The following is a 21,423-nucleotide window of genomic DNA, read 5'->3' on the forward strand; positions in this document are numbered from 1 at the left end:
TCATGGGGATCAGCCCTTTGCAATGAAGAAAGGCTGGCAAACACCCTCACGCCTTCTTGTTTCTGTCTGCTGGCCACACAGATATATATATATATATATATATATATATATCTATCTATATATATATATATATATCTATATATATATATATATATATATATATAGAGAGAGAGAGAGAGAGAGAGAGAGAGAGAGATGGATGAAGCCCAGAGGGTGAAGATATGGGTATGCAGAGCTTGGGAAGTAGGATAGGGTGGATTGTTTTCTCTTTAAATAATTATCTTTTAGGTTTGCCATAATACAATGCATTGTAACAGTACATTTAACAAAAAGAAAATGCAGGCCTGGCATTGAGGAGGCAGAGCTGGACCTATGAGGGAACCACCTATAGGAACACGACAATTGAAGAGCTCTTAAAAGAGCGTCACTTTAGAGCAGAGATGAGGGGTTCTTATTCACTGCCTGCCATGCACATTGGTGCAGAAGCGGGTGGGAGAGAGCCCCCCAATGCCCTCCCCCGCCCCGACCCCACCTCCTGCTGCCTGGGCAGCACCCAATGTGCCAGCTCCTACCAGCCCTCGATCAGGGCCTTTCCACCGTGTTCCTGCTGAAAGCATGTCCACGGCCACACTCTAAGGATGAGTCATAAGGCAGCGCCGTGATGCACAAATCAGTCTCACCCGCTGCCTCTCCCCAGGCGCAAAGCCATCCTTCATGCACTGGAGCCAGGAGAAGTTACTAAAGGAAGAGGCTGGCGGGAGCTTTACTGCCTCGCGGGCCTGTTTTATGGATACAGTGTTTCAAAGGGAAGAGAAACATTCTCATTCCCTACTTAATCATTCAAACATGCCGGGCCTTTCATCTCTCTTTCCCCCTTTTCTTAATCCAGCTCGGCATACTTATCAAATCCCTTTGGAGGGACAGTTTGTTTTCCTGTATTTGTCCTTTCTATCCCCACTAACCCAGCCACACGACCGTACGTCTCCAGCTAACACTATTTCTACTATATGCCCCCAAAATCTCACACCCATGTTTTTTCCTAAGAAGAACCAGGCCCTCCCTGCACAGTATAATCTACAGGCAGCACAAAGCCCCACCACCGACCCCAGAATACTCCTTCCCACCTGCCTGGGAGCCCCCCACCTTCCACGGAAGTCTCGGACCCAGACGCGCCTGGAAGGCCCATAGGGACATGGAGAGAAGGCTCGTGTGTTTCCAGAGACCCATTTCCACGCGGGTTACCTGAGGGAGAAAGACCCTGAGGGAGGCCTGTCCAAAGACCTGGGGTTCAGAACGGATGATCTGAAGGAAGATATATAGACCCTGCCCAGGCCTGAGTGACTGAGGAGAGAGCTGGGTCAGCCCTCCAAGAGCTGGCAATCAGATGTGCCACAGAGGAGCCACGGAGCACTTCCCCTAAGAGAGGAGGTGAAAGTTCTCGACTTGATAAGACAATTCATTGTCGCCCATCACCACAGGAGGATGCGTGCAGGACAGTAAGAGAGTTGCGAGAGGCCACATCCTCATAACTTGCATTAGACTACACTGGTATAGCTGGTCTTCGTTATTGTGTTCATCTCTTCCTATTCCTAAGGTGTAAATGAAGCTTTATCACAGCCGTGTATGCATAGGAGAAAACATATGCATCATGCAGGGTTCCGGGCTACCAGGCTTCAGGTACCCCTGCAGGTTTGGGAACATATCCCCCATGAATAAACAGAGACACAGTATGCATAAAAGTTCCCCACTATCCCAAATTAATGGGGTTAAGGCCATCGCGTAGCAAATCCTGACTCCCAGAGAGAACCTACTAAATTTAATAGTTCAACTTTGCTTAGAACAGAAGACTGGCAGCTGAATGTCTGAGAGCTCCTTTTTTAGAGGCATAAATGGCTGCCTGCGTGTGAGATGGCTTTAATTAAATCTTGCTTAGCTGGAAGGGATGATGAACGGTAACGGCACATCCGAACACAATGACAGTGAAAATCTCTAAGGCGAGTGAACTGTTTCTTGGCTTTGTAGGGAAAGTAAGGAAAAACGGAGCTCATATTATATTTGCACGTTAAAAGAAAATTATTGGTTTCACATTTGTAACAGTGAAAACAGTCTTCTCGTGGGATCCACGTTCAAATTGTATAAAAACAAATCAAGTCCACGTGTTTTATCGCAGTCTAAGGAGGGCCATTCTTCAGGCAGCATGTGGATTCGGGCTCTAGGCATTTGGTACACACGCCCATCAAACTCTCCACGGAACCCCGGTCTCCCCATTTCTCCTCCCCTCCCCCGGGAGAATCATCGCTAACCTTTTTTTCTCAGCTCCCTTTCTCTGACGTCACCAAGTCTGACGGATACTCCCTTTTCTGTATTTCTCCCTGGTTGGATTTGCAATACATTTTGAAGAAAAGGGCTGAGGGATTAAATATGAGGTGTGAAGGAAGGGGAGTCAAGGGTGGCCCTAGGTTATTAGCCAGGGCACCTGGGCACCGCTGTCACCATCATGGACCTAAGAGGGTGAAACTGAGGGAGTAGAAGAGTAAGGGGAGAGAAGTCAGCTCTCCGCATTGGCACGGCGCTCACCTCCGGACTTTCCAGGTATGGGAACCCCCGGACACCCTTTAAAATGTCATTTTCTTCGCATCTATCTATGCCTTCATACATATGGCAGAAGTCAATAGTCCTGAACATGTAAGATCATATCATACATGCGTTGCATTGTTTGCACATTGTTGGCCTGACTTTTCTGTACTTGCAAGAGAAAGAACCCTAAATGTAAAGGGAGGTCTGGTAGGTTGTGGGAAATGAAGGGAAGAGACCAGGAGACAAGAAAGAATTTACCTGGACCTGCGGACTGGCAGCCTGGGAACACGGTCCACAGGAAGGACACGGATTGCGGGAGAAATGATCCTCTGTGTGGTGTACACAGGGGGTCCATTTGGACAAGTGGAGGAGGATGTGCTGGTGGATGTGTCAGGCAAGCAAGTGGAAGGTCAAGGTGGAGGTGTAAAGACAGCTTGGACTGCGGAGGGGTTTGGGAAGCACCTACGTGGCTGGCAGCTGAAGGCAACACAGTGAATGAGGACTCCACGCCGCCGAGTCGTGGGGAAGCCCACATCTGTGGCTGATGGCGGAGAGGAGGAGGTGGTCTGGGGGGTGAGGCAGTCAGCAGAGCGCGGGGCCTGGGGCCGAGGGCAGAAAGAATTTTCAGGGAAGCTCTGACCATCACTGGCCGGTGATGGCCCCGAAGCCACACTCGTGGGAAAAGGCAGATCATGGTGGCAACACATTTGCCAACAGGTGGTTGCTGAACAGCCTCCTTCCTTTTACTTAGTTCCACTATCCCTTATTCTTCAACTCAGATGAAATGGAATAGACTTTTCTGATACCAACTACCAACACACAGTAATAAAATCTTAATGCCCCCGTAACTGTATTATAAAGGCTCATCTGCTTTATGAAAACAAACAAACAAATCCCTTAAAGGTAAGTTGATGACAAGTCAGGCCAACGTGTTTGAGGGAACATCCTAAGGGTTGATTTTTAAGCTCCCATCCTGCAGTGTTTTTGTGCGGATTTCAAAATCACCTGAAGAATCCAACTTTCCTTTTACATCCGTCCCTAAGGGCATAGAGCCACGTGACTTGGCAATACGAGCTCCATGTGTGAACACCAAAACCCGTGTGCATTTTGACCCTAAAAAAATACATCGCATGCCTTCAACACAAGGGTTCATCACGCCCCTCATACTGGACTGCAATATATTTTTAGAGACTATTTTTTTAAGAGCTGTTTAAGGTTCGCAGGAAAATTGCATGGAAGGTACAGAGATTTCCCGTGTATACGCCCTGTCCCCACACATGCACAGCCCGCCCGCTGGTCAACACCACCACCCGAGGGTACATTTGTTGCAACTGATGAACCTGCAATGATACATTGTAATCACCCAAGTCCACAGCTTACATCACTCTCACTGCATTGTTTTTAAGTCTTTTCCTTTTGCCTGGGATAACTTTGCGGGGTTTGTGAGAGACCTGCAAGGCACTAGGGCAATGGTTCTCCACCTGTGGGTCGCGACCCCTTTGGGGGTCAAAAGACCCTTTCACAGGGGTCGCCTAAGACCATCGGAAAACACATATATAATTACATATTGTTTTGTGATTAATCACTATGCTTTAATTGTGTTCAATTTGTAACAATGAAATTGGGGGTCACCACAACATGAGGAACTGTATTAAAGGGTCGTGGCATTAGGAAGGTTGAGAACCACGGCTCTAGGGGAACAGGACTTGCTTCCTGGGCTCCCAGGTGGCTCACGTCTCAGAACACAGGCCTGCCTTCAGCATGAACGCCCGGCCCGAGACAGTTCTCTCCTCCCCCTGTGAACTGCATGCTACTCTGAGTCCGTAATACTGACCCGCACCACCCATGCAGACGGGGAGGGCCTTTCAGTCCAAAGCAGCAACGAACAACAGCAAACTCATAAACTAAGGTCCTGTTCACACCTCCAAAGGGAAAGATAAGCGCCCACAAAGATGATGGCTGACTAAGCAAAAAAGTGATTTGAACCCGAACTGAGGGTGTGAAATGGAAATTGTGAAATTTCAAATACATCTGGGGCATCTGTAAAGACTCATTTGGTCATGATTATAAATGAGTTTAATAAAGTCCAAACGCTTAAAGGGTTCAATATCGAAGTGTAACCAGAAGCCCCAAATGAAAACCACTGGTGCTTTTCTTAATATGGCGTGTTTAACATCCTGGCTGGTATGTGCAATCACATTCATAACAAGTGTCTGCACGGTGCTTGCTGATGATAGAAAGTTCCGTCTCAGTCTTTGGGGGGCGGCAACGGAGGCTCCCGCACAAGCATAAACCCACTCATTTACAAGCAGGAAACATGGCCAAGGGCCCGACAATAACAGCATCAGACAAGACTTCGGAAAGAACCTGCCGTGGTGGTTTTCAAACGGAAAGCCTTTTGGGGGTCCGGGTAGGTGAGTAACAAGGTTACCCCCCTTCCTTACCTCTCTTCTTGTTTAATCCCTGCTTTAAGCGTAAGCCAAAGTGTTGATATCCTAGCAGCCTCACCAACAGTCAACATCCTTAGCACATACTCGGTCAGTAAACAAACCATCTGGTTACAAGCCGAAGATCAAGGGTGAAGCCAAGAGCTGGGCGCCCCTTTACACAAGTCCCTGGGATGGTCCCAGCAGAAAGCCAGGGAGGCTGGCAGATGTGTGAGGCCTCTGGGTTTCATGAAGAACGAGCCTTTGGGGCATCTGCTTAGCAGAGATGGTGGAAGCCACCGAAGAGACGGTGGGCACCCTGAAAGCAGTGTCTAGGAACAGGTGTGCCTGCCGGGTGAGGCCAGAAGTCAGGAGAAGAGGGGAGACAAGCCTGGGAGAGAGGCAAGGGGAGAGCGGAGAGCGGAGCCTGAAACCTGAAGGCGGGAGCGTTTCCAGGTGGGAGCCGTTTCAACAGTGCCCCTCTCACAAGAAGCCCGAGGAAGGTGACTGAGGCTAGTCTGTTGGGTCAGGGACTGGAGGGTCATGTCACACAGAGGTCATGGTTTGGCAGTGGTAAAATCAGAGGAACACAATGCAGGTGGCAGGAAAGAAACATAGGCAACTTTCGGTTCAGTTCAGTTCTGGCCAACAGCCCTGGCCAGTGTGGCTCCGTCGGTTGGGTGCTGTCCCCTGCACCGAAAGGCTGCTGGTTCGATTCCCAATCAGGGCACATACCCAGGTTGCAGGCTCGATCCCAGGGGATGGGAGGGTGGGGGAGTGGGGGAGGAGGGGGGAGATGCAGGAGGCAGCCAATCGATGTTGCGCCCTCACCTCAATTTTTTTCTCTCTCTCTCCATCTCTCCCCTCCCTCCCTCCCTTCCTCCCTCCCTCCCTCCCTCCCTCTCTCCCTCCTCTCTCTCGCTCTCAAAAAAAAAATAAATAAATCAATAAAAAATATTTAAATTCTGGTCAACAAATAGTTACTGACAGCAGCTACATCCCACCTATGGCAATAAGCCCTGGTGATGGTCAAGATCAACTCGGCTCAGGTCGCCCCACGAGCTTTGAGTCTAGTTGAGAAGCAAGTCACAAATAGATAACTTCACGGTCAAGAAGGAAGCCTGGTCTGTGGGCTGTGAGCCCAGGGAAGGGCTCTTACCCCAGCCTCCAGTTCACGGAAGGCCTGTGGCAGAAAGGACGCCCGTGGCCAGGCCGAAGGAGGATACAAGCCCGGGGAGGTTTCCCACCTCGTTGGGACGGCCATGGGGCAGTCTGCAGCAACACCGATGTGAAATTACGAAAACAGGCCTGGCCGCCTCATGCGAACCACGGGGCAGGTAGGAGGTCAGAGGAACATCACGCTCTGGTGGAAAGAAATGTGATTCATATCGACCAAGAAAATACTACCTTGGGTCATGCTTCACAGAAGGAAATTATGAAGTTGTTCCAAATGTTGTCGTAAACACTCTCATTTCAGAATCCAGTGTGATGTCTATTTTATTTGTTTTAGTCACATGATTGCCAAGCTCCTGTGGGTGCGTGAGGGGAAAAGTGTTCCATCCGTAATGTCCTGGTTTGGTTTTCTTTCAGTCGATGATGGGATGGGGGTGGGGACTGTCTCAGAATTGAAAGAAGGATGTTAACGTTTAGTTACAAATGTGGGGCATCCCAAAAGTGAACATGGGCCCTGGCCGGTGTGCTCAGTGGTCAGAGCATCAGCCCTCACACTGAAGGGTTGAGGGTTCAATTTCCGGTCAAGGACATATACCTGGGTTGTAGGTTCTTCCTGCCCTGGTCGGGTCGGGGTGCATGCGGGAGACAACTGGTCAATGTGTCTCTCTCACTCTCTCTTTCTCTCCTTCCCCCTCCCTCCCTTCTCTTCCACGCTCTCAAAAAATCAATGGAAAAAATATCCTCGGGTGAGGATTAACCAAAAAAACAGTACAGCATTGCTTCTAAAATTATAGGGCGACCACAAAGCCATGGTGATTTTTAATTCTTAGCGATAAATACATGAACCAAGTTTCCATAAATAAAATGCTTTCATTTTCTTCAGATTACATGGGGCTTAGGCGACAAAATCTGTTCACATTATGATGTAAATTTTTACCCACGTAGCAGCATTCCCCTCTGCTTATCTTGGAGAACAACTTAAAAGAAGCCATAATCCACTAATTACCTCCCTTTTATCCAATATGTTGGGAACCAATAAAGCACCAGGGATGTGGAACACAACATAATTACAAGGCAATGAGGCCAGAAATTTCCAGGAAGGAAATGTAAAGGTGTCCAAGGGATCCCGATGCCCACGGGGAGCACAGGGAACAAGGGGAGCAACTGGGGAGGCCTAACATAAAGGGGCCAGGAGAGTTTTCATACAAAGAAGGACATGAGGTGCAGAGAGCAGTGGGGAGGCAACAAAAAAAATCAGCCTCACGGAACAAACACAGGGCACTTCCAATCAGCCCGCCAGGCGCCACAGGCAGAGTCAGTGCACGTAACTATGAGTTGTGATTCAGAATTTTAAGACCAAACTGCTTTTTAATCTACGCTTGCACACATGTTTTAAAAACTTACATTTGTCAATAATCGTCATGGAGAGCCATCTGGTAATTTTTAAAAATGTGCATCTGCTTTTTTGTTTTTGCCCCCATGGGGAAGAGTGTGCTAAGGATACAGACGACAGCGGTGGAGGGATGGTGTCTGAGATGGTGTCTAAGAAGATTTCATTTCACTTTTCTTTCCTTTCGTTCACCTCTCTTTTCTAATTTCTTCAATCATTCGTGTAGTAACTAAAAATATGACTTTAAAGATGATGTTCCTAGTAACAGGCTACAAGCTCCCAAAGTGATTTCCAAATCATCACCCTAAAAAAATAGCCTTAGTACATATTTAGAATTGAGTGTGTTCTGTCATTCGGTACGTCCATCAGGTATTTTGTACGGTTCCGAGACTCAGGCTGCTGGGTGCACAGAAACAGAAGCTAGAAAACAGAACCGGCAAGCGCTTAAGGACAGTGACCGAGACCAGCAAAAGAGGGGGAAAGGCACACAAAGGGGAATAACACCTCATTGTTGTCTGCTTAAACACTTGTCATTTTGCACACCAGCAACTCCACACTCAACAATTAATTAAGAGAAAATGACCAGAGATGTGCATAAAAATGTGGCATGGGAGATGTTTAAAACAGCATTATAGATAATGTCAGAGAGCTGAAAGGCAGCTAAGAATCCAACAATGGGAATTATGTTACCAGGTGTCCATCCGAGATACTCCTATGCGAGCCATAAAAGCTGTAGTAAAACTATGCTTAGTTGTTGAAACTACTCAAGTTGCTAATGAGGCAACCACTAAGTTGGTAGAGCTGGCTGGTTTGAACAAGACTCATTGTGGGAAAGGCCTGCTGAGTCAGAGAGTGGGGAGGGACTGCTGACAGGTTCTTTCTGGGGCGATGACAATGCTCTGAAATGGACTGTGTTGATGGGTGCCCAGCTTTGAAAACACTTTAAATGAGTGCATTGTGTATGATGTGAATTATCTCAAAGTTATTTTTGAAACGCTCAAAATAAACAGAAACAGTATCACACCCCGGATAATTCAATAACCCTTCGGTGGGCCTTGCTAAGTGGCGTCCCTGAATAACGCTGACAGCTCATACCGCTCACCTTTACGCTTTCTTTCTGAATTTTAAATCATTTTCTCGACATTGAAAGGATGTATTTTTATCCCTTTGGAGATTTCTGTGTTTTCGGGGCGAAGCGTGGGCCTCTGAGGTGGTGCTGTTCTGACACCCGGGGCACCTTCTCGGGGGGTTTCTGGGCAGCGTGAGCCCAGCACAGCCTCTCGGTCTGGCAGGACCAAAGTGCAGGTCCCGTGCCATCCTCCCCCCACCACTCACCAGCCATGTGATCTTGGGCACTTTCCCTTCAAAACCTCAATTCTCTCCAGCTCTATGGGGGACATGAACGCCACCGACCTCACCAGGGTGTGAAGGGCCAGGCAGGGCGGTGTAAATTAAGCTCCAGCCCAGATCTGAGACGTTGTGGGCATCCACAGATAACTTTTTCCCTTTCACCAGACTGGAGAGAAAGGAAATTTATTTTAAAAAAATACACATCCTTTTAGGGGGTTCCAAAATAACTTGAAACTAGTGACTAGATTAAGGGAAGAGAAAAATGGAAAGACAGAATCCAGCTGACATGGAAATCAATGAATGGAAGACACAAAGGTAGCCTGGGCCTCAGGCAACTGCAGCCTCCACAGGCCCATGAGAAGGTAGCTCTTCCTACTTCCTATGAAATAGAGGGAAAGCAAACTGGGGGGATGCGAACGGCCACCACGCAGACTGGGAGGTGACCAAAGCCAGATGCTGACAGAGCCTCAGTGCAGCCGGTGCCTTGGCTGATGTTCTCACAGCCCCTCACAGCCTCCCTCTGAGCCCAGGGCCTCCCCTCACCCAGGCCCCTCAGGAAGCTGGGCCAGGACAAGGGGAGGAGGTGCCCTGGTGCAGAGAGGCACAGGCCCCAGGGGACCAGCGAGCAGAGCCTGGGCCTGCCCTGTACTCAATCTGGACAGCTGAAGGCTGCAGAAGTGTGACCCCTGTCAGTCTCAGGAGGTCAGCTGCCAAGGTCGTCAGAAGCCCTGGCCTCTTCCAGTCCAGGCGTGGGGGGAAACTAGGCAAGATTAAACAAGGACCACCACAGCAGGGAGGAGGGTTCCTCGCCAACACACATTCCTTTAAATCCTCATCGAGAGCCACCCAAGTCCCTCCTTCCCCAACCCAACTCCATGCCCATTCATGTCTGCAGTGCAAACACCTGCATCTGTGACAGAAACTCCTGACCGGCAGGTGAGAGCAAATGCATCCATTCTGGACGTGTGCCGACAGGGAGACTGCCTTATGCGAGGTGAAGGCCGGTAACTGACTTTCCCTTCCAGACTTGGGGGAACCCACAGGAGGCAAGGTTCTCAACTGGGCAGGAAACAGGAAACTGGGAAACACAGGATACTTCCTGGCTGATCAAATTAGAAACCCAAAGAAAATTCCAAAGCTAGACCAGGCTGGTTCCAAAAACCGGACCCTATCAATAAGACACTGAATAATAAGCAGGATTCAAATTCCCACATCTGGCCTCCAAACTACACAGAGTGAGAGAGAGAGAGAGCGAGATCAACCACAGTACAGATGAAAAGATGGAGGCATTTTAGCTGATACAGTTAAGCATGTGGTATGGTTGCCAGAAGAACTACTGGACGCGGCTGCATTAAGAGAGGTATTACCATCTAGAATGGAGGAGGTGAGAATTCCACACAACTCCTTCTTCCTCCTGAGACATGGCTTGGGGTTTCAAGGGCTTTCGTTACTGTGGTTCCAGTCTCTCTCCGGTTTAGGATGTCCAAAGACAAGCAAGATGGTGAGACTCAGAATCACATCCTAAAATGAAGGGTCGGGAGGGGGGAGACTGCCTGAAAGGGAAGACAGCCTGCAACTCAGCTCTTTGCAAATACTTGAATGTCTGGTATTTGCAGGAAGGATTAAGCTTGTTCTATTTGTCCCCAAAGGGTGGAAACTCTATAGGACTAAAGAAAGTGACTGGGTATCTCATTTCTGCTAACTATAAGAGGGGATGAGGTAAGGGCTGTATGAAAATGAAGGTGGCTTGCGGGAGGACTGGGAGGTCACCGAGCTGGTTGCTTGGGCCGAGCCTGGAAAACTGCTCTTTGTGAATACCGGGGAAAACATTCCGATACTCCACAGGCCACAGATGACACACGGACTTTACAGTTAGTATAGCCACCCGAAACCCTCAAACAGCCAAATTCAACCGGAGCCACTAACCACAGCGATCCTGGTTCTCACAGTGTACTTACTATTCACCATGTCCCTGAGTGGAAAGAAATGAACTCCCGGTACAAGAACACCCGCCCAAAGGAGACTTGAGAAAAAGCTGCTTTGCCTTCAGGGATGGGACAAGGCCTTCAGCACGTCTGAAAGCTCAAGGCTTCGAATGTGGGCCGGGAAGCTGCCAACGTGGCCCTTTTCCACCTGCTGTATTCCGGCTAGTAAATCCACAGCGTGGCCTCGACGCACCGCCACCCGGCCACCCGGCCGTTTCCCAGGGGGCAGCGGAAGAGTGTCCCTTTCCGATTTGCATAGCAACGGTAGCCTTTCCACGGGCCCCACGGCCGGCTCTGCTGATCAGATGCCCGTGGAGTCGCCCCGCTGGGCCTCAGGCAGGGAGCGCGCTGCTGCAGGCGGGCGCCGAGCAATGCTTACAGCCCCCAGGAGTGCACACAAATGCACACAGACAGCACTGTCACTGGGGATCTTTGCTGATGTCGACGGCATCACCGGGGTCCCGATCTGGAGGTGCTGCTGCGGGAGGATCTCTAAATTTTATCGCACGCTGTTGGGTCACTGGGCCTGGGCTGGCCACAGGAGAAAATAAGGAACGATAAGAGTAAGTCCCCATAATATGCTTACTAAATAAGTTCACGAAGGGCGAGGAGAGAGTGCGGCAGAGAAGCAAACCGCGGAGTGACACAGTTAATACCCGGGAGGCCGACTTCCCAACTCGCCGGTCTGGCTCGCGGGCTCAGGTTTCTACCAGGACATGGCAGCAGCTCCTGGGCCCTTGTTTTTGGCGTTGCTATGGTGATTATTGGGCTCTGGTTCTCCCTCCCGTCATACTTAGGTTTGAACAACAGTAGGACGGTAAAGGACTGGCTGGGCAGAGGAACTCCATGGTTACTGAGGGTCCTGAGAGCAAGGGGTTCCCTTTCCAAAGGCGGGTGCTCCAGAGAACGTGCCAGGACCCAGGGGTGAAGACAGATCCTGAGCCGGGCAGAGCAGCTCCGGCTGAGAGGAACAGATGGGTAGCAACCCGGGATGAGCCCATGCAACGCCCCCAGGTGTGGCGAGCAGACACGGTGACAGGGAAACCCCAGGCCAGGGGACAATCAGAGAGGACCTGGGCCCAGGGCAGACAGGCAGGCACAGGCACCAGAGCCTCAGGGACCCAGCGCCGAGGTGTAAGCACTGGGTCGCGAGTGTGTGTGTGTGTATGTGTGTGTGTGTCCCACCAGTGCGGTCAAAGAGGAATCCCTGCCACTGGAACAGGAGGGAAGGAGGATGGGGGAGGAGAGGCAGGCAGTTGTCCAGCTCCGGCCAATGTGCGCCCCGGTAAGAAAGAGGAGGAGGAACCGAGGGCCAAGCCCTGACTCCAGCCTGGTAAACACAGGCTGCCTCGTTCACCACTCGAACCAGGCGAGCCCAGGTCCAAGCCTCAGACAGTGGCAGAAAAAGCTACCGCCTCTTAAAAAGGCACCAGTTTCTCTGAAAATTTAAAAATGACCTACAGCTGTTGCCCACGTAACCCAATCCTCACCCTACTTTTCATCAGGGATCCATGCAGCACCCCAAAGAGGGCTGGACCTCCTTTCCAACAACCTCCTTTGCACAAGGGTGCGGGGGAAGAGGGGCGGGCACTGAGGTGGAGGCCCTGACCCATTTTGATCGAGTCTTGCTCATTGGAGACATTCACTGCCAGCGACTGACCTAAACTGCTGACTCTTCACTTCTTCTCGGCAATTGAGCACTAAACCCAGGGAGGAAATACCAGGTCAATTTTGTGGGAACACCTGATAATGCAGTTCTGTTCCTGACAAAAGAGAGGAAATTGGAGAAATGCTAACAGGGCTCGTGGGCTATATCAGTAATGATTTCGGCTGGTTCCACCCTGTTGCCCTCAGTGAGCACTCACAGGGAGTCTGCACCTGGCTGGGTGGGCTGTGAGCAGGGGTGCCTGCCTCCCCTGGTGACCACAGCCCCAGGAACCAGCTAGGCCAAGCTCAGGTCTTCTAGAAGCTACCACCCCACCCGGGCTCCAGGGGTGGCTTCACTGGCTGTTAACCCAGTTTCAGCTTCATCGATCGCACTGCTTGATCCAATTTGGATGCTCCTGCTTCCTCATCTTTCCCCTCTGAATCCTGCAGGGGCTTTCTATAGGTGTTCGCCCCACCCCCGCCCCGGAGTGGGTCACAGGGGCCCTGAAGGTGAGCCACTTTCTCTCCGGAGGTCAAGTCCAACTCTGCCACACCTTTTCACGAAACCAAGTAGGGACAGGGAGGGCCGCACAGCAAGACATGTGCCCCTCCGAGGGTGTAAGAAATCAGATTGCCATTCCAGCTCCCCGTTAGTTTCAGCTTGAAAAAGTAATTTTCACTGTTCCACGTGCAGAAAAACATTCATTCGGTTTGTCAAACTGGTTCAGACTCAAAGGTGTGAAAATGAGGTTTAGATTTGCTCTCCCCTATAACCACAGAGGGCTGAGGGTTCTGCTCGTGATGACAATGTTTTCCTGCGACGGTCCGGTCTATACCCATTGTTGCCACTCAATTCTGTTCAATATACCTTTACTGGGCATCTATTATGTGCCAGACACTGGCCGCAGGAGAGATGAATAGCCTCAGGGAGCTCAGGAGCTAGTTAGTAACAGACACAATGCCCGCTCACCTATGATAAACACTCCCCTGGAGTACAACTTGCAATTACCCTCCATCACACCGCCTGAGAACAGAGCTGGGAATGTATCTGATACAGAGCATCCAGTCTTTCTTGGTGAGGTATGACTTAAGGATGCCACCCACGAAAAATTAACTTTGCTCTGGCAAATGCTACGTGTGGGAACCAAAACACTAGGAAAATGAACTATATCAGCAAATGCAAAATGAGTCTGAAGTTTCAGAAATTAGAGAATATGTCCAAAATCAGATTGAAGTTCACTCATTCAATTTTTCCTCAGGCTCCAGAACTCATAGAACAGCTTGTGCAAACGGCACAAAATAAACTAAAAAAATAGGGACCCTGTACAGGTCAGACGTAAGATTTAGAAAAGGGTGGGCTTTCTCTCCCACGCTGTGTAATTAACAAACACTCAGGTACAGCTGCTCCGTGCCCAATCAGCCCAGGAGGCGAGAGCTGACCAGGAGACTGCTTTTTAAGTTTTAATTCACTCCCTTTCCTCTTCTACTCGAGTATTTGACATTTCTTTCAGAGCTGCATTGCATCGCCTTTGCTGTCTCCCTGATAATTAAACCCTAAAATATCAAGTCCTTCAAGACCGTTACAAAAGGGCAATTGTCGGTATTGAAGTGATGAGCTCATGGTACCCTTTAAGTAAGTGTGAGCTGTGTGACGGGCGGGGAATCACCAGGACTGCACAGAACAGGTCCCGAGAGCCAGCTGGGGCCCCGGGGGGGCTCCGCCTGTGGTTGTCTCCGCCCTGTAAAAATGCAAACTGGTTCCAGTCCGTTAAGCATCAGCTCGAAATATGTCAGGGGAATTTCTTTCTTGGCATGTGACTCTGAGGTTTCATTTTTGTGGCCTCTTCCTGGGACATACAGCCAAACCTTGTCATTTTTCTCCCCTAAAACAGGACCCATTCAAACAAACGAACAAAAAAATCAAGGAAAAAAAAAAGAACACACATACAGCATAATGCGTCAATGGACAGACACACATAGTGAGGATTACTGACTAAAAGAGCCTGTCTTTCCAAGTCATCTTTCAGATTATCAACAAGCCCTAGCCGGTTTGGCTCAGTGGTTAGAGAGCTGGCCTCTGGACTGAAGGGTCCCAGGTCTGATTCCGGTCAAGGGCACGTACCTTGGTTGCAGGCTCGATCCCCAGCCCTGGTAGGGGTGCGTGCAGGAGGCAACCGATTGATGTGTCTCTCTCACATTGATGTTTCTCTGTCTCCTCCCTCCCTTCCACTCTCTCTAAAAATCAATGGAAAAATATTCATTAAAATATTAATAGCCACAAAAATAAATTAATCAGCCTGCAGACTGAAGGGGTCCCAGGTTCGATTCCAGTCAAGGGCACCTGCCCAGGTTGGGGGCTTGATCCCCAGGAGAGGGCGTGCAGGAGGAAGCTAATCAATGATTCTCATCATTGATATTTCTATCTCTCCCCCTCCCCTTCCTCTCTGAAATCAATACAAAAATATTTTTTTAAAAATAGCTAAACCAACAGTTCTCTCTAGGCCTTGAAGTTTATGGACACTCAGATGGATCCTGACTCTGATTTCCTCTAAGACTCTGTCTATTGGGCCTTGGCACTTGGCACCACTTCCAGAGTTCTTCTCATTTCCAAATACCCCAGGAATTCTTGTACTTAGGGGCTGGGAGATTTAACCCAATGGATCACACGTGTCTGTCAGAAGCAGCATGACAGCCACTTACCTGCACATGTATGTATGTGCAGGCAGCTGCTGCTTCTACTTCCAAATGCTTCATCAATAACTCAAGTGACAGAATCTGGCAGCTTGGTGAGCACATAACGTACACTATGCTTGAAAAGGTTTAATAACCCAGTGACCCTCCAATATACAAAAGCATACCATTCCTACGAGCCCATAAAGATTACACAGAATGATAGATCCATTACTCAACAGGTATCTGGACATAGATAGGTAGTCCAGTGCCTGTCATCCTTACGCCTAGACTGAACAGATCCTCATGCCGGCGGCAGAGCAGAAAGAGAGGGGGCGATGAGTTCCAAGCAAGCCCTTTGTCTTCAGCAAATTGGCTCACAGCTAAGCACCTGAAACCCATGAAGAAAGGGAGTGCACGCCTCCCGCAGCCGGCTACCACCAGGGGGCGCTCCCAGGGGGCCCAGCCCCACAAATGCAGGAGGTCCTGGCAGGGGAAGCTGGACCATGTGGGGGCCGATGAAGATTCTAGAATACCATCCTTTTGGGAGCTGACTAGGACGTCTACCTTGAAAGTGAAGTCCCAAAGAGAATGAAGCTGAGCTACTTCCCCTGCCAGGAAAGGAGAAACAAAAGCAGAACTTTCTGAACAGCAGACTAGACAGGAATGGTAATTTAGGAGGTGAGTGGCCAGCCTGCTTCTCTCCCCTGACAACACCCAGGGGGAGTTCCCTTTGTCTTTAGTCCTTCTCCCTCTCTTCTTTTCTCCCTCCCTCCCTCTGGGGCCTACTCTGGGTCTTGCTGTACTTGGGTTTCAGAGCACATCCTCCGCTTGAAGAGCCAGAAGGACAACCCTGGCATTTATTCCCGGTCAGCTTATCGGGGAAAGTACACCAACAAACACATCAGAAAACAAGCAGCAAGGACAGCAGGAAGCTTGTTTCTCAGCCAGATACGCTCTGTCACTTGCAAATGTGTCGGACCTTGGAAAAAGCATGAATTATGATTTGCCCTCAAAATATGCATCCGCAGGAACAAGTCAGTCAGCGGATTGCAAACTGCTTCACTGAGATAACAAATGTGAGCTGCTGTCAGCCTGAGACCCAACCAGCCACCCCAACAGGACAGGGACCTCCTCAGCTACAGCCAGAGAGACCCAACCAGCCACCCCAACAGGACACGGACCCCCTCGGCTGTATGGCAGACACAGTGCTGTGGCCGGGAGAGTAATTGCCAGGACGTGGAGACAACGAAAAGTAGGTTGTTTCCTTCTAGTTCACTAAAAAAATAGAGGAGGTTGGTGCATATTCTTCCCGATAGGTAACTACATAGTATAGACCTAGTCAAGGGAAAAGTCACTCTACAGTTTTCATATCTGTAAACCAAAATGCACCAAATGGAAAAGATGTACTTATTTGAATAACTACTATTCCAGAGACACGGCTTCGCCTCGTGTTTTAGCGACCAGAAGGAAAAGAAGTGTCGACTGGAGAACACAGTTCCTGAAAGCAGCTAATAAGTGGCTATAGGAGTCAGCAAAAGGAGCACCGTCTCTGGGATGCCTGCTTTCAGGGCCACGGCGCACCAGCAAGGAGACATAACTCTAAGGAAGTCGATTAGCGTCACATCAATACTCACCAGAGCAAAGAGAAGTTTCACAAATAAAAGCACAAATACATTGCACGCTGACGCTAAAACGCACGAGTGCAGAATACTATTCATTACAGGGTTCTTTTTTTCTGCAAAATAACATGTTTTCCCAGCTGAAGCTAGCCATTCTTCAAGTGTTTTGCTCACGATGAAATCCAAGCTATCATTTAGTCAAAAGCCCCCAGTTATAGAGGAAAATGAGGCAGTCAACTCGCCATATTATAATGCAGTGGTTCTCAACCTTCTGGCCCTTTAAGTACAGTTCCTCATGTTGTGACCCAACCATAAAATTATTTTCGTTGCTACTTCATAACTGTAATGTTGCTGCTGTTATGAATCGTAATGTAAATATCTGATATTTTCACAGGATGGTCTTAGGCGACCCCTGTGAAAAGGTCGTTTGACCCCCAAAGGGGTGGCAATCCACAGGTTGAGAACCGCTGTTATTGGGAGTGTTTATAACTCTAGGTGAGCTGCAAGAAATCTGGCTATGGAACATGAAACTAGAATACTGTTAACGTCACCCCATTCCACACACTGGCATCCATGAGACCCACTCATCATGACAGGGTTGCGCCATGCTATGGCCGAAATGCCAGCTGGTAGACTCCTCTATGAAAAGCTCTCTCCACAGCCCCATCTGTGAACCAGGGCAAGACGTGGTGTCAGCATCCTTCTCTAAGGTGCTCACAGAAAGAGGAGAATAAGGAGCTACTAAATGAAGAGCCATTTCTATCATGCATGTTTTGGGGGAAAAGAAGCCATCAGCAAACAACTCTATTGTAGGTTCCTTCTGAACATGGATGCAGTTTTGCTTTCATCTAAAAAATTTCTTCTTTTAGAGAACAAATATACAATGCAATAGACACACACATAAACATCTCTTGCTATGATGAAAAATGAATCATTCCACCATTCCACAGTATCGAATGGCAGGCTCAAACTTAAACTGAGGACACGAGTAATTTTTGGCCTTTTTTTTTTTTTTTTTAATGAAGGAAGAAGCCACAGTTCAAATTCCCACATTGACTTCCCTTTCTTGACCTCAGTGTGAAGGTCCTACTTGTGGTGTCCTGTACCGGAAGAGAAGGAGAAATAAGGTTGGCTTAATGTCTATAATTAAGACGTCTAGATTCTATGTGCAATTCTTATCAATTGTCAATAGCTGAGATTTCATCTTTGATTCATTTTTAAAGCTTCACTGTGGCCAAAACCCGGTCAATAACACACAGCAAAGGAGCCTGTCTTGTTCTCAGGGGAGGAAAAAAGACGTGGGGGGAGAGGGAGAGAAACGCTCCCCAGAATATCTTTGCCCCCCCCCCCCACCTCAACTCCACAAGACAAGACCCAGAAGCCCGGGGGGAGGAGCATTTGTTATTTGGCACGTGACGTTCAAAAGTACTTGGATGTGCTTTTCTAAAGACCGAACATATTAAGACCTAATCTCAGAGAAGGCTGCATGTTTCAGTCATCACCCCGCTTCTGCAATAAACCCCGGGGCAGGCGCTAGGGCACGCGAAGCCTTTAGCCGCCGCTTCGCTGATCTGCAGCACCTCCCACGTGTCTGATCCTGGGATGATGTTCTGCTTCACAGCGAAGGAGACACTGGAGCCTGGTGGTGTGCCCGTCACCTGGCAGGTTGGCACAACACCAGCAGCGACACTCCAAGGTGCAGCCCAGCAGGTTCTCGGCCTCAGCAGGCGGGATCGCTGGGAGGGCAGGACGAGGTGTATTCCACTCGACCTCAGTAGCACCAGAGGCCAGAGAGGGATGTAGGGGCTTCTCCCGCCTGCATTGCTGAATTTAGAACCAACAGGTGCCCACCGCACACATGCACAAGTTTGAGGGGTGGGGTTAAGGGATGAAACAGGTGGGCCTGGGGTGATGATTTGCCTTAGCTCACCAACCCTGTATGTTAATTGTGTGTGTATAAACATATATACACAAGATATTTACATACTTGAAGTGTTTAAATGAAAAAAATCTCAAGGGAGCTAAAGAAAAACACCCTTATGTAGTAGTAAGAACCATGATGTCATGGTTAAGAACCATGACTTCAGTTATACAGATCATGAATACATACATGCATACATACACACCCACACACCATGTTCAACTCTGCTGGGTATTTCTAAGTCCACAATCAATAGTCTTCATAGATTTCATGTATAGAATTTATTCTGTGGCATGCTCATTGGTGCTAACAATGCCCATGCCTTTGGACCGACTCAGAAAAAAACTAACCACAATATAACACTGTGAACTTCATATTTCAAAAACCGCGTGAGAAACAGACAGAAAGGCAAAGGTTAATTAAAAAAAAAAACAACTTTGCAAGAAAAGCCGGTGAGCAGGATGGAAAGCTGCTCTCATGAATGATTTATCCGTGAGACTGCGGATGGATTACTCAGGCCACTGACGCGAGCCTCCTGCACGTGTTCCGTGTTATACTGACAACCACCACCCAGCAGGCCGCATGCGCTCTCATTTGATAGTACTTGGGGTGGGGGGGTGGGGGGGGGGAGAATTGCCAGGAAGCAGGTGGAGAGCAATACTTATACACCGAAAGAGAAGAAAACAAAAAAGCCCAGCAATATCCCAAATAATTATTTGTTTAAAGCACTCCCAAGGGAATCGGATCATAAACACAGGGAAAATCAGCAGGAACACTCCCAGCCTCTGACCATGCTCTCTCCTTGCTTCTTAATTTCAACAAGGGAGACCTGGACGAGATGGCATTCTCATCAAAATGAGACACAGCGAAATATCATGCATTCTGCTTCATAAAAGGGCAAGGGGTTCCACCAGAGGACTTTTCCAGAAAATCCAAACTTTGTTCTGCACCGACCAAAACTTTTAAAATAATGCGAACCATTAGTATTTCTAAAGAGTATGGTGGTGTGTACTTTCTTGCCTTCTCAAACAGGAGCTGCATGACATGAACTTGACCTTTCAGGGAGTCCTGATTATGCTGGTCTTTGGTTACAGTGTTGCAAGGAGCTCGTTAGTGCTTCTGAAGTCAGATTGCTTTTTGTCACCACGTAGTGTCTGCACATGAGTGGGAAAGCTACACGGCAACCCTTGTAGCTGGGTAAACGTCAGCAGGTGACTTTTCCTCTCTGAGACTCTCCTTGCCCATCTGTAAAATGGGGATAATAAACTCAAGCAGCTGGCACATAGTAGGCTTTTAATAAATGTTACTTCCCTCCTTCTACCCTTTTCCTTTGCTTTTTCTAACCACATATAAACTAGCAAAGTCAGTAGCCAAACCTGTAAGGCAAGTGAATTTGACATGCTTGCTGTAAGGAATATTAAAAGGGGCCTTACAGGGGGCCCCTGACAGGGTACGATGGATGTTAGGGGTTTTGAGGATAGCTGTTTCCAGTATTCAGTATTTGTTTAATTTGAATCTAGGTTCTGTTCCAGAAAGTTCTAGATCTCATTGAGCCTTACATAAATGTTTTAGCTATAACTTTATTCCAATGGCCTAAATAGAAAGTACATGAATGTACACACGGATCCTAACAAAGGACCCTTACTGTGTGTCCTGAAAAACAGATTATTTTTCATGCTTCAATATCTCCATTTTAAAAAATTAAGTCAGGGACGGCCTGTATTCAGTGTACCCCACCAACTGAGTAGTTTGGAGTTCTCGTCTTACGCTGCCTCATTTGGAAATCACCACCTTCAGGGCATGACTTTGTGACGGTTATAATATTTATGTCAGGCTGCTTGCTCCAAACAGGCTTGATGGATGAGAGATGACAGGCTTGCATAGTCGCTAGGAACTCTTAAGGGCATCAGGCCTCGTTTGTTCATCCTGTAAATGTCGAGTAGGTGATCCCAGAGGCTAACGATAATGACTGAGAACTCAGGAGAGCCAGGTGCTGTGCTGGGGCTCAATAGAGGGGAGTGGGGGGCAAATGTAGGTGAACAGTCGTGAGTAGGAAAACAGTTTATTCTTTATAGATAGATATTGATTTCATAGAGGAAGGGAGAGGAAGAGAGAGATAGAAACATCAATGATGAGAGAGAATCACCGATCTATTGCCTCCTGCATGCCCCACACTGGGGATCGAGCCCGCAAACGGACATGTGCCCTGACCAGGAATCGAACCGTGACTTCCTGGTTCATAGGTCGATGCTCAACCACTGAGCCATGCCTGCCAGGCTTGCCTCCCACCACTTTCATAGTGGATGTCTGTTCACAGAAGCCAGGAGATGAAGATGGGTTCGGAAAGCTGGGACTGATACATAAAGCCCGTGCCCTGCCTGCACTGAGTGGTGAGCGTCCTTGCCCGCCAGCTCTAGCTCCTAATGCCTTAGGGGACCGTCCTTTTTTCCCATCGTGTCCACAGCAACGGTGGTCCTCTCCTCCTGAACACTTGCACTCCTGGCAGTAACACGGCGTCTGTGTGGCCAGAAGAGGCACTTTATTTCTTTGAGCACATTTGTAAAATGTGTGGGGAGCTGACTAAAATTAATGAACTTTTCTTGCCAAAAAGAACTAGGCTCCAAATTCGGTCATGGACTGCCAAACAGTCAGTGTGAACAAA

The 21,423-nt window shown here is 48.7% G+C and overlaps 1 protein-coding gene across 4 annotated transcripts in view; it reads right to left on the bottom strand.

Moving 5' to 3' along the window:
• PRKCA (protein kinase C alpha) overlaps window positions 1–21,423 on the bottom strand; it is a 286,668-nt gene that overhangs the window by 163,090 nt on the left and 102,155 nt on the right. The window contains exon 1 of one of the 4 annotated variants that reach the window (XM_059670056.1): window positions 10,875–10,899. The exons of 2 other annotated variants lie outside the window; for them this stretch is intronic. In XM_059670056.1, coding sequence (XP_059526039.1) covers window positions 10,875–10,884 — 10 coding nt within the window. In that variant the 5' untranslated portion in view covers window positions 10,885–10,899. Of the gene's footprint in view, window positions 1–2,835; window positions 3,023–10,874; window positions 10,900–21,423 lie in introns of those variants that run through there. One more of the 4 variants, XM_059670055.1, reaches the window with a different exon arrangement.

This window comes from Myotis daubentonii, chromosome 16 (genome assembly GCF_963259705.1).
Source record: "Myotis daubentonii chromosome 16, mMyoDau2.1, whole genome shotgun sequence".
In the NCBI taxonomy this organism is placed as follows: Eukaryota; Metazoa; Chordata; class Mammalia; order Chiroptera; family Vespertilionidae; genus Myotis; species Myotis daubentonii.